Below are 13,226 nucleotides of genomic sequence, written 5' to 3' on the forward strand. Positions count from 1 at the left end.
CCTTCATTAGTTTGGAAATTAACAGAAGTGTTGGGAAGGATTCCTCACTGAGTTCTGCAGCTGAAAGGAAAAAGATGTATGATAGTGTCACGCATGTATGATAGTGTCACAGTCCAATTCTGCTTTATCTATGAAATGAAGCACTTTCGGTTTATTGTTAGATTCAGACTTCCATTGGGAAACAATATAATCCTAATTATCCCCAGGGGCCTGGGAAGGGGAGTACATGTGTTACTTTAGTCATTGAAAGGTCGTTAAAAAGTATTTGAGGACAGAATTCTGCACTGTGTACATTGTTTTAGCTCCACTCAAAGCCAGTTATCAGTAGCAATTTAGGAACACAAGTGCGTTCAGAAGTAGTTGGGATGAAAGCTGCATTAGTAAAGAATACAATGAATATAAAATATAATAATAATAATAAAATATTCAGGTAGAACTCTGAAGTTCACGAATAGCAGCGAAAGGGAATTATACATCTATCTAGCCACAGAAATACTGAACTTACCTATAATGTTCCAGAAGCACTGTGCAGTTCTAAAGAATATCAGATGAAAGGGCAGTCTGGTTTGAGCAGCTGGAGATAAGGGAATCATGTGCTCTAAAACATATTGGTGTTCTAGGTCTACAGGTGAGGAAATTCTTTTATAAGATTCCAGATGTTTGAGGAGACTCAAGGCCTAGGGAGGAAGGAAAAAAAAAAATAAATGGAAAAAACCCAAGGAAAAGGCAAAAAAGCCACAAGATTACTATATTTCTATCTGGTCCCCCCAGTAAACATGCCTAAATCGTGGAGGTATTTGGGGTTTTGGGCAGAGTTAGTACATATTGGTGGAATTTTCATCCCTGCTATGAGCCATTGCTGAGAAACAACTAGAGATGACTATCTCTTGAATGCTATTTCTGAATGAGGACTATGCTAATAAATAGAGAATACAGAATATAGATGCCATTAGCAAGGTAATACCAACGTAATATCTTGACATACCTGATTCAGCTGGATACTGGTGTTCTTCTCATCAGCATTTTGTATCACTTTCAGGATAATTTCAATAGTTTCATAATCATAAGGATCAAGCTGTTCAAAATAATGATCTATTTTATAAGATAGTATCTGAATTGTCTTAGAAAAACACAACTGAGTTAACTTTTCCCGATTTTAATACCAACTATATTGTTTTTTCAGCATTATGTTAATAGAAGCACCATGACATACTTCTCTAAAACAAAAGACTTCCACTTCATAGTCCTAATGCCTAAAAAAGCTGTCAGGATGTTGCAGAAAGACCGAAGCGATGAAAAGAAAAACAGACAAAAAACCCCCAACATCCTCCCCCCCCAATAAGAAAATCCCCAAACCCAACCAAACAAGAGACCCAACCAAGATGTAAATTATCTGCCCCCATCTCTTCTTCCTGTAGCACTTTGAATTATTTCCAGTGTGCTGAAACTTAGAAATTACTTTTTTCCTTTGATTATTCTCAGGTTGTTGTTTTAAGGGAGGTTGGGAAGAAAGCCTCTACCCATCTTTAAAGAAAATTAGATGTGTTGTCTCTTTTTATTCCCCTAGAGAAGTAGAAAACCAAACGTTATCATTTAAATCCCTTAGGAAAACTAGAAAAAATACAACCTTTTGGTATTTCTTTGTTGCTATTAATGTGTAATTCAATTGAGATGCAGCATTTGAGGCTAGATACATACTCCAGGGATTCTTTATTTTGGTGTGTTGTTTTTATATTGTTTTACCTTGTACAATATTCCACTGAGGCTGATGACCAGCTCTTCTGTGCTTTTCAGCAGAGGAATTATTTCCAGTGCTCTAGCTAGTAAGGTGGAATGAGATTGCTTCATCTTACATTCTGCAGAGTCATCTTCGACGTGATTTGTATTAGCATTCTGGAGAAGAAGTGTCTCAATGCAAAGCTGCAGTGCGGCATCACTGTCCAGCTTGAAAGTACTAGAAGAGGACAGAGTATTATTTTCCCTGCGACCTTTGGTGTCATCAAGGTGCTGATTTCCTTATGAATAATTCACCAGGGAGCAGTATGTATTCTGAATAATACTAAAAAAACCCCCCAACAAATAGAATAATTTACATATTACATGAACTAGGATCTATTTAAACCCAAATAGATTTCAGTATAGTTATTAGTACAGCAACAATTAAACACAACTGATTTGCTTCAATTTTTACCTGCAGTAATTCAATATGAGATCTGTGTCTGCTTTTGGATTTCGTACCAGTGTTCTTATGAGCTCCTTTTTCCTTATTGATGGCTGTCTAAATACAGTCTCAAAGGAAATCTGCAGATAAACAAACATTTTTATCTTCTTTCCAAAGATGATTTCTAGACAATATCCAGATTAATTCCTACATAGTCAACTTTTTATGTTCCCTTTACTTTCAGACACTTTTAGAGCAGGAAAAAACAGTGCATTTGCTGACTATGCCCTGTGCCAAATAATACTTAAGCGCGTAAAATTTCTTTTATAGTACCCTCAGTTATTGCATTTCTCAGTTTCTGAGGTTTATTTAAGCAGACAATCAGAATGAAAAATTAAAACCAAAACCCCAACTGACATTTGAATGGGAAATGTGCCTAAAAATCACAGTGCATCTCAGAATACATGGATATTTATCAGTTAATAAAACCCTAACACAAATCAACTAATCACTCAAACTTACACCAAGTTTACCAAGTTGGATACCCCACTCTGCATCAGTAACCAGTTCCTGGAACTTCTTTTTTTCTTCAGCTTCATCAGACTGGTTAGCAAGCTGTGCTCCAATCAGAGCCACTGCCTGAAAGGAGTGAGAAGAGTAGTGAACACAGATATAATAAATAATCTGAAAATTGACTCTTAAGTCCTTAGAGGAACATAAAACAACTCGTAGATGATCACATAACTACGTAAAATGAAAATAAGCCTCACAGAGGTAGTATAAGCATTATCCCACCTCCTGAGCTGGCAGTTTGAAGCTACTTGTAAAACGAATTTATTTCTCGGAAATGTTTTGTTAATGCTGCACTAGGGAAACTAATATAAAAGGTATTTTTAGACCCCTGGTTTTCTCCAAATCTGTCACTCTCCCCATTTCTTCATTATGCTTTGCTTCCCATGTTCCTTTATATTTTAATAGATGTATTTATTTATTCATTCCACTCTTGACAATTGCTGTCAGAGAAGAATGTCTTCAGAATACAACACAGGTATAAATTATGATAGGACCTGAAATAACCAATTTCAAGCTTTGGAATAAGTCATGGTGAGGTAACTTAATCCTTGGACTTTGATCATGCCAGCTATTCACAACAACTGCCTGCGCACAATCTTACATTGTGGTAAAGAGGTAGCATCTCTCTCAGTGGCACCCTATAAAAGAGGAACTTGTTCAAACTACTGTACCCTTGCTATGCCCTTAATAGTGCTAAACTATTCCACTTCCATATGATATTGCTGATGTCTTTCTAAAGAACCATTCTGTATTTGCTGAAGAAATGCATTGCCTTGTGGATTTACCAAGATTTTTCTGTAATTTTGCCATGTGTTGTTTATGACATCCCACAGCTTATTGAACATGTCTTCCTTGGGCAAAACTGTGCAATATCCCAGTGCTAGGTCCTGATCTATGAAACGACAGTTGAACACCTGTGTGTTAGGGAGCAAAGAAAAAAAACCCAAAACGACAAGTTATTTTAATAGGTCTCTGTATGAAGTATAACGCATGAAAAGTACATGTAATTTAGAGGTGCACTGGGTGTTTTAAGTTAGAAGGGGGAAAAACACAGAATAAAAATGCATTTCAAGTTTTAGAACTTAAAAATTAAATATATTAAAGCCAGTCTAAAAGTCATCTCCCTTAGTCTAAACTGCCTTAAAAGATGGTATATTGCAGGTTTTTCAGATAGATTTTTAAAAAGCTACCCACAACTATACGTATACAAATCTAAAATGAAACCAGAATTGAAAATGAGATGGAGAATACCTACAGATCACAAAGGCCATTATTATAATTTAGGAGTTCTTAAAGGATCCCACAAAGATGAAGCTTCCAATATACGTAACCTCTCGGGCAGAGCAGCTAGCATTCTTACCTTGTGTAGTAAGGCCAGGATAGTGCTCATAATTGCTGAAGCACTGTTCTGTTTCATAGCAATGACGAAGCGATTGGTTTCAGCCAGTGTATTGCCATCATGGAGCTGTTATAAAAAACCAACAACCAGTCAGCACACGGTTAATAATAAATTCTAAACGTCCAACTTCTCTTGTAATTTAGAGCAGAATAGGAGGTACTATAGTAATTGTATTTTCAGATTTAATTAAGTTCTTATTAACATCTCTTCTAAGTAGAAAAAGGATTTCTGTTTCCAAGTGCTTTTGAACTGAGGAGTGTTCCTTGAATATTCTGTGTGCAACTTTTCCCATACTAACCAATGGTAAAACAATGTGAAAAAGCATAATAAACCATTATGAATATATAAAACATTATTATATAATTAATAATTATACAATAATCTAATTATTATACCATGAATAAGTCATGTTCCTGGCCTCCCTGCAGAGACTCAAAGTTTAGTTCTGAACATACCTTGCAAAGAGAAACAGGAAACCATGAGAAATAGGAAAGAAACTACCAGCTCTCTTCACAAAATGACTCGATATCTGATCAAGTGGTGGTAACTTTTACAAGGTCATGGTGACAGCCTCTCCCATACCTATCAAATTCATATATATCTACTCTAAACTTGTTAATAGTTAGCATACTTCTAAGCTTTACTCTCAGGAAAATTCAGCATCTCTCTTACCATACCTTTTCACTCAGGGCCAAATCCATGTTATTTGATACACCATGCTGAAGGCAGGAGCCAAAGGAACATACTATCAGCCGCAAAGCCAACTCACACTGACTGCACTCCATGAGGTTCTGCAGCACTGCACAGATGGGAGTTCTAGCAGGCATCAGAAAGTTCTGTCCTGTGAAATATTTCAAACAGAATCAACCCCAGAAAATAATTAGTATATTTATATTAAGCATAATATTGTTCCTGGAATGAACATCAAAGCAGCTTCTATTTTTCTTCATTAAATTTATGACATGAGATCAGCCTTAGTTCCCTCAGCAACCTTAAATTTTCAGGGCTTTTAATTTAACTGACTCCTATTTTAGTCCAAAACCCAGAAGCTGGTCATCTTCTTGGAAAGGCTCTGGTGGATTCTATCTCACAGTGGTAGAACTTCCGTACTGAAATACAGACTTTGACAACATGCCCAGAATCACACAGCTGAAGGATAGCAATTACCATCCAAACTTGTGTCTTCTGTGCTAACCCTAACCCTAACCCTGCTGTCCCCTATAATATGGATTTAAGTGGAGCATCTAGGCACTCATTTAAAAATAATTATTTTAGTCATGCTTGTGTAGGTTTAATTAATGTAAACCTCATGTTTTCTAGTGGTCTGATTTATACTTCTAGTGTGGTGAATCTGCCATCACCATACCTTGAATAAATGAGCAGTTGGCCAGGCTAATGGAGTCCAAAGGGTACCGTTTGTTCTCTGAAAGACAAGCAAAAACACATAAGCAGTGTGCAGAGATCTCAGCAACACCATGAAAGCCTGAAAGTGCCTTAAAAACACTTCAGAGGCAGTACCTAAGAGTCAGGACTGCATTTTTAACTGTGCCTGACTAGGTGTTTTTTAAGAGGGAACATATTTTCAAATGCACAAAGGAACATAAACTAACAGTTTTCAGTAACTACTTTGTGTTTAAATCCCTTTGTCTTGATAAGACTGTCAACATAAACACTCAATCTGTGAAGGTAATAAATCTATACAAATCAAATAAGCATATCCTTTATAGGTGGATTTAGCATTGTGCAACACTATCTGCAATTACATGCAATTACATGCTTTTTAATATATGTTAGGAAAGAAAACATTTACATCAAGAAGTACTGAAACTAAATAATTATCAAATATTGGCTGCTTCTTTTAGAGAAACAAAAGTGTCTTTTTTCAACATAGAATCATAGAATAGTTAGGGCTGGAAAGGACCTTAAGATCATCTAGTTCCAACCTCAATTTACAACATTGTAGAGTTCTGTTCATAATACTTGAAATTTTTAGAGTTATGTGTATCTACAATGGCATATAATACAAGGACCATCATTTTAGAATAGGATGAAATTAATCTTGACAGAATTCTGTGTTTGTTACTGGCTACCAGGTAATGCCTTTTCAGATCTTAAGAACAGGGCAAGTTTATAGTAACACTTCTTCAGAGCATTTTCCACATCTTCAGGTTTCAGTCATCCAGATTCTTCCTGAACCAGAACAAAACCCATCACCATTTCTATATCCCCCAATGCCTGTTTCTTCCACAAGTTTGTCTAACTGAGATTTCTGAACTGATAATTCTCACACATGTGCTGAATTATTTATATTCCTAGGTAAAAAAAATCAGTATGAAATACAGATTTTATACTGACTCAATGTTTAGGAAAGCAAGTTTACCACAAAGAGGCAGAAGAGAAGAAATAGTTTCATATGCAACTGGAAGAGCTATCTGTGGATCAAGAACTATTCCATCTTCATTAAAGAAGTCATTGTAAGTCCACTCTTCATAAGGATCTTTATCTCCTCCAAAAGATGTTGTCTAAATAAGAACATTTTGAAAAGCACACACAGTAAAAGAACAGCTAGTAAGACTACTAACAAACTAAATGCTGCAAGATTCCAGTTTTCAAGTATAGGAATAGAACAAGATCTTCTATTTGAAAAATCATTTTACTCCACTACTTTTTTTTTTAAATGACCAGTAGCATTTCCTACTTAGAGTGGCCACATTTCTTTTTGATGTTGCAGTTATTTAGTTGTGCACCCAAAATGCATTCTTAATTAATTTAATGGAGGCTTTCAGAAACCTTCTTGGCCAAATATTATAAGCAAACATTTTTCAAATGGATCATTTTCCTACAAAAATAACATAAAAAGTGCATAAATACACTTGCCCAGCCACTTTGATCTATACACTTGAAGAGCCCATTCATTCGAAGCAGCCTTAAGCACTGCAGGACCAGCCAGCTCTCTGGCAGTCCTGGCAGCAGCTAATGAATAAAATCACTGGTATTGTCAGTCACATTAGTGGGATTTATTATACTGAAATATAAGCGAAAAATGCTACTTGTGCCACAGCTGCACTGCTTCTAGTACTCAAATCAATTCACTCTTTACGCTGAAGTACACACATATTCAAGTAAATTTTTATTTATGGAGCTGTGGGTTGGGTGGTTTTGTGGTGGTTGTTTGCTTTTTAAATAAGCCCATTAAATACTGCTGGAGAAATGGGAGAGAAAAATGTATGCAGAGTGAACACTATTCAGACACTCAAGACCTTATGTATGTTAAAAAAAATATACGTAAGTTAGGAGAAAATACCTTTGCTGTAAATCCATAGCTTTCTATTTGGCACTGTCTGTAAATTTCCTTGGCAGCCAAAGTATATTTACATAGTTCCAGAGAATCTAATAGTAAATCTGTACAAAGATTTAAGATCATTAACATGCTGTGAATAGAAGGTTCATATGTCCTATAAAAATGAAACATGCTTTTGCAGCACCTGCTTTTAAAGGGGCATATACAGAAATCCACTTTGGGTTCAGGTTTATTAAATATTGTTTGGAAAGTTGCATTTTCATCATGAATACAAATAAATGGTAATTACCTGGACTACATATTGTAGCTGCTTGGCAAGCTATCTCATAGATTACTGCTGGAAGATTCATGTCATCCGGAGTGATCATTGGGACATCAGCTGCTAACATATGACAAAGCCTTTGACAGGCTGAAAACAGCAGCTTCCCTGTTTCTTCATTAGAGTGACTTTCATAGAACTCCCTATTAGAAAAATAGAAGTTAGAGAAAATAATCCTTAGGGCTTTTACTTAAGGCCACATTCTGTTCTAATTATTTAATTCTCTTTTACCTATTTTACCTATATGGCTCACTGCAACTAAAACTTCTATGACTGAAGTGGAAAAATACAGTTGAGCTTAATTTGAAGAGATATTGCTAAAGCACATAGAACATGTTAAAAAATATACTGAACATTTTCATCTGATCTCTTTTGGGGGAGGTGGTAGTAAGTTAAGTTACCTGACAATCTAAGCACAAAGCAGAGACCACCTAGAAACCGTGACCTGGTACAAACAATCAGCGTACAATAGTTTTCTTCTGTCTGTGTAAGCTGACAAGTTCTCATAATGGTTATTTAGTATTGTGTCTAACTTAACTCTCACTATAAAAGTGTAGGGAATCTTTTTACTTAATAAGTATGTTATGGCAAAAAGAAAGGCAATTTTGACAGACAAAAAACTTTATGCTCAGCCTCTTGCTTAAACATTCATTTTAAAAAACCTAACCTAAACCAAACAAAACTCCCCTTTTCTCTCCATCGACTTACTTCTGCAAGATATCAGTAATAGCACAGAAAAGCCCACAAGAAGGTGTAATCTTAAAAACCTCTGCAGTTTTACCTGCATATTTTTACAGCCTCTTCAACTTTTCCAGCATCCAGTGCTCTCCAAGCCAGTTTTTCTCCCAGTTCTTGCTCTGACTTCTGCAGGAGCAGAGCCAGTTTATACAGCCTTGATTCAGTACAGCAGTTCTTGCTTTTACCATCTTCTGAACTAGGAGTCACTCTTTGTGCTTTTCTAGACTTCGACAGAGATCTGGCAGTCTCATAAGCTTTGAAGTGATTCTCGAGAAGCTCTGACATCAGTGAAGGATTCCTAAATTCTTCAACTGAAAGAAAGATATCAAAATCTTCCTGCAACAAAAAAAAAGTATATATTTGTATTCACATGACTTCCTTTAAAAATGTTGGTTTTTTTCCTGTAAAAATGGTTTTATTTCCTGTTTCATTCATAGAGGAATACATTCAGTACAAAGTTGACTTTACCAATTTCTGACAATTACTGACTCATGTAATGAATGAGAGAATTGTGCTAGGCAGTAGGTAAGCAAAATAACAAAACCTAAAGGCTACTGCATGCTCAAATGCTGTATTAAACAGTTTAAGTTTACAAACCGTAATAAAATCTCAGTAAATATTCCACTACTCTGTCATGGGCTCTTTGAACTCTCAGCAATTAAGAATTTGGGAGAGTATCTAATTTATTTGGTTTAAATGGACAACTGAGTTCTAGTAATTGGGAACTTCCCCAGGCACTACTGAAATTGGTACATTAGCCTCAGAATCTCTTTGAGCTCAGCAATAAAAACAACCTTGGCATATAAGTTGTAAATATGATAAATTTTTAATATCATCCATGTTATAAGAACAATTGGAATAACTACAGTAAATTAAAAGCAGTTTGAAACTAAAGAGACTTACCTGCAGGGTAGCAAGTGTTTCAAACATTCTTAGGTTTGCTTCACATTCATCTTTCTTCAGAGGATTGTCTGTAGGAGGAGAAAAACAGTTATTTCCTGACTCCATTTACAAATAAAATGTAAGACTTTTAAGTTGTAGTTTACCTTTTTGAATGCTGAACAGGAATTTAAGGACTTCCACAAGTGTCTTAGTCATAAACATCTGTGTTTTGTGCTGTGGGAAGGGAAGAGGTTCATGTTTTGTTTGGTCAAAATGTTGCCAGTAACTGACAGTCACCCTCAGGCTTCCACTATGTTAAAATACTATGCAATGCTCTACAAACATCTTAAGCAACAATTATCAAGTCTAAGTTACAAGGAATTGAAAAGCAAGAGAACAGAAAGTTACTGTAGATAGGCATCCTTTATAGAAATAACAAATATTTTATGGCTGTAATATGTATGTTCTCCACAGTCTGTTAGGTCTCACTGGAGTATTGAAATTATCCACCCTTTTCCCTTTGTTCTTGCTTCCCTTGCCCAGAATGACTCCCTAAAACAACTGTTAGCAAAAATATGTGGGACTAGAAGTATAATAATGCATCAGGGTTTATGAATTATGGATTGAATTCAGGTGGCCACGCCAGTGTGTGGCGATACCTTTAAAAATAACACAAAAAATTATATAGTATATAAAATCTGAATAAACTCAAGAGGCTTCAAGGTGACCTAGTCCAACCTTTTGTTCAAATTAGGATCAGTTCATCATTCCTTTTTGCTGGAAAACAGAGGTTTTAGATTTGCATCCCATACCTTTTTTAAGCATCTAGTTAAGAAGATTATTTAGAATAACTTGTGCACACACTTCATGATGTGAAATAACTTAGTACCTCTTCAGCATTATCTACTTTATTCTGCAATACCAATGTTCCCCATAGAGTCAATCTCTCTGCAACCTTCTCAGCTTCAGCAGGAGTCAGAGATTTTAACAAAGTCAGAGATTCCTCTTCCTGAGGAGAGAAGGAAAAAAAACAGAACAAAAAGTAAGCCAGAAATAATCAAAATAAAGGTATTTGCTTTTGGAAAAGCTAATTTATGTGTATGTCCTTGCTTTGAGGCAGTGGTTATGATTATCAATAATACCAGGTGCAAATAAGGCAGAACAAATGTTAACATGAAAACACTATTTTGCAGGGGAGTTAATCTGGTTCTTTTAATCAAAAAGCCTCCTTCTCTTCAGGTCAAAATGATTCCAATAACATAACTGGAGACCACCACAGGGTATAAAGGTAATCACACCTAGTATAATGTAACAAGCTAAGTTAAATGTTCCTAGTTATGGTATCAATGTAATTCAACACTGTTAGAAGATGAACATTTAGGTGCACTCAATATTATAAGGGGCAGGTCTGTACTCCTGTGGGGTGCTGTTGCCCTAGAAGAAAGCATTTCTCAGAAGAAAGAATATTTCCTTTTTCTTTTTTTAATTTTGTTCAAAAGAAAGCAACTTGCCCTAAAACAACTCTGGCAAAACCAGTATGTGAAAACATGTAGACACTTCAATTCCAAACTTGTATATTGTGGGTTATAATTTTCATCTTTTGCCACAAAAGAAGGGTGGCTCATGATGTTTAAAACTCTGACAAAGGTCTTATTTTCAATGTTAAGTGTAGGCTGGTGTGTGTACAATTAACAGAATTGCAATAAAGAGAAAATTTTTAAAGTGTGTATGATGCCAGAAAGTAGTACAGGTTGTCCCTGTTTGGACAATAGGCCTAAGTGTCTTTAAATTGAAATGAACTGACATGAAGTATTTTAGTACCCTTTCTCTGTCAATCAGGTCTATCATCCTCAGAATGTAGACTTCAACAGTGGGCAGCATATATGCTGCTACAATTTTCAAAGCATCCTCCAAACAAGTAGGGGTATCTTGTTTAAGAATGTATTTTGCTAGTCTCTGCAAGAAGAGAACAAATATGGACATTAGTTTGTTGATGTACAGTTGACAAAGGAATTCATTTACACACACTACTTCTGCATTGCCATTGTATAGCTTGTACCAAGCAAGTTACCTAGAAGTTTAAAACTTTTATCTGGAGAAAACTTGACTTAGATCGTAACTGGGAGAAGATAAGCCTTGGGGAAGAGAATTATCCTGGGAACTCTCACCATTCCGGGGGCTCAACTGGCTCCACAGGATGGAAATAAACTTTTGAAGAAATACTGATGTTTTTTTATTACCAGTGCTGTACTAATCAGGTTGGGCTAAACTAATCTGCTAATTCTTAAAAAAAATAGTGGGCTTTCAGGCAAAAAATGTGTCCTAACAGGACAAGAAAAATGGATATTGATAACAAGTGGAAGCTATCAGCTGCTAAGACTTAAAAGCCTGGCTTCTAATTCCCCATTAAAATACATGCAGATAAGCATAGAGAATTTTGTTTAATAGAGGTAAGAGTAATTCTGATGACTTACCATTAGCATCTGCTTGTCCTTTAAAAGATTAGTATCTCTTATCCCATAGGCTCGCAAAAGCTTCTTCATCTCCATCAAGCGGTAACTTTCCTGCAGTAACTTTACTCTATGGACAAATCAGACTATTACTAATTAACTAGCTACAGCTGTGTGATTTAATTATCATACTACACTTGATACACAGTATTTCTCCTCCATCCTCCCTCCAAAAACCAGAATTCTAATTGAGAGTACACACGAGTCCAACGTGTAGACTGTGGGTGCTGCCTTACTTGACATGATTCATTTCCAAATGCTGTTTCACCAGCTGCTCCACTGCTGCACTCCATGGTACCATAGCACCGTGCATTATCTGTAGAACTGCATCAAACTTCAGCTATAGAAGGAACATAAAAAGCTTATGTTTCAAAATAGGTTAACAAGGTATTCTGTTGAATTACTATTCCCATGTGATTGATTCGTTTAGGCAAGCAGTTTATTTCCTTGCTCATTTCCACTTTGCAGAAAGGGCTTTAATTATCATAGTACGATGTGTCAAGTTAGATTAGAAAATCTTCATAGTAGTTAACAACACTGTAGAGCTTTCATATGTTTGAAAGTTGGTGAGTTTTCCATGTGCTGATATCAAAACTACAATTAAATTCTCAAGGAACTTCACATGGGAGATTACTAAAATAGAATAAAAATACTATTTGCTCCTCCTCGTGCAAAAATGCACTAGTGTGCATATGTAAAAATGATCTGTTTCAGTCTGAACTGATGTGTCACAGCCAATGATGCCTATTTCATAAAACATACTTACATCTGTGTCAGAGATACAGCCAATGACAGCTATTGCCTTTGCCTCCCATGCAGTTTCAAATACTGAAGTAGATCGTGTGCGACAGCGTTCTAGCAAATCCTGTATATTTTGGTAAAGATTATTAGCATATTTGAGTTCAGAAGGTATAAGATTCTTTTAAAATACAAAAATAGTAACTATCAGTAAGTTCATTGAAACGAGTAAGCTGATCCTGAAATTCAAGTGTAAACAAAAATGGCCATCAGATTTGTTTTCAGCTTACTCCTGCTTAAATAACTTTCCTCAAAAGGAAGGGAATCTGGATACCTTTATATACTGGAGAAGTAGTTCATCCTTTTGTAGATTATGTTCACACAGGTAGGGTTTTATAAACTTCTCCAAAATGGATGGAACAAGCTCTGGTGCCAAAATTTTATCAAACATGCGAAACACAATAGTAGTTGCATTTTCCTGGGCAGCAAGTGGAACAGTGCCATGTTAGAACATCACATATGTAAAGGATCATGTACTAACATCTCTAAGAAATAATTCAACATCCAGCATCTACTGAAATCAGTTGAATGATTTAAAGAACTAG

The 13,226-nt window shown here is 35.8% G+C and overlaps 1 protein-coding gene and 1 long non-coding RNA gene across 2 annotated transcripts in view; one reads left to right on the top strand and one right to left on the bottom strand.

The window, feature by feature from the left end:
- KNTC1 (kinetochore associated 1) overlaps positions 1-13,226 on the bottom strand; it is a 35,781-nt gene that overhangs the window by 11,194 nt on the left and 11,361 nt on the right. Inside the window, exons 25-46 of the mRNA XM_061344598.1 lie at positions 12,956-13,099; positions 12,650-12,748; positions 12,120-12,223; positions 11,848-11,953; positions 11,195-11,329; positions 10,263-10,382; positions 9,538-9,607; positions 9,395-9,462; positions 8,535-8,827; positions 7,724-7,896; positions 7,438-7,535; positions 6,514-6,655; positions 5,500-5,556; positions 4,811-4,974; positions 4,095-4,199; positions 3,520-3,648; positions 2,684-2,800; positions 2,192-2,301; positions 1,744-1,954; positions 986-1,075; positions 506-677; positions 2-60 (exon numbers count right to left, since the gene is read on the bottom strand). Of these exons, the coding sequence (XP_061200582.1) occupies positions 2-60; positions 506-677; positions 986-1,075; positions 1,744-1,954; positions 2,192-2,301; positions 2,684-2,800; positions 3,520-3,648; positions 4,095-4,199; positions 4,811-4,974; positions 5,500-5,556; positions 6,514-6,655; positions 7,438-7,535; positions 7,724-7,896; positions 8,535-8,827; positions 9,395-9,462; positions 9,538-9,607; positions 10,263-10,382; positions 11,195-11,329; positions 11,848-11,953; positions 12,120-12,223; positions 12,650-12,748; positions 12,956-13,099 (2,766 nt within the window). The remainder of the gene's footprint in view (position 1; positions 61-505; positions 678-985; positions 1,076-1,743; positions 1,955-2,191; positions 2,302-2,683; positions 2,801-3,519; positions 3,649-4,094; positions 4,200-4,810; positions 4,975-5,499; positions 5,557-6,513; positions 6,656-7,437; positions 7,536-7,723; positions 7,897-8,534; positions 8,828-9,394; positions 9,463-9,537; positions 9,608-10,262; positions 10,383-11,194; positions 11,330-11,847; positions 11,954-12,119; positions 12,224-12,649; positions 12,749-12,955; positions 13,100-13,226) is intronic.
- LOC133207569 (uncharacterized) overlaps positions 1-13,226 on the top strand; it is a 29,205-nt gene that overhangs the window by 4,746 nt on the left and 11,233 nt on the right. The gene's annotated exons all lie outside the window — the stretch shown is intronic.

The sequence above is a fragment of the Neopsephotus bourkii genome, unplaced genomic scaffold (assembly GCF_033783945.1).
Source record: "Neopsephotus bourkii isolate Nb327-2 ecotype Australia unplaced genomic scaffold, CSIRO-AGI_Nbou_v1 NB_230, whole genome shotgun sequence".
Taxonomy (NCBI): Eukaryota; Metazoa; Chordata; class Aves; order Psittaciformes; family Psittacidae; genus Neopsephotus; species Neopsephotus bourkii.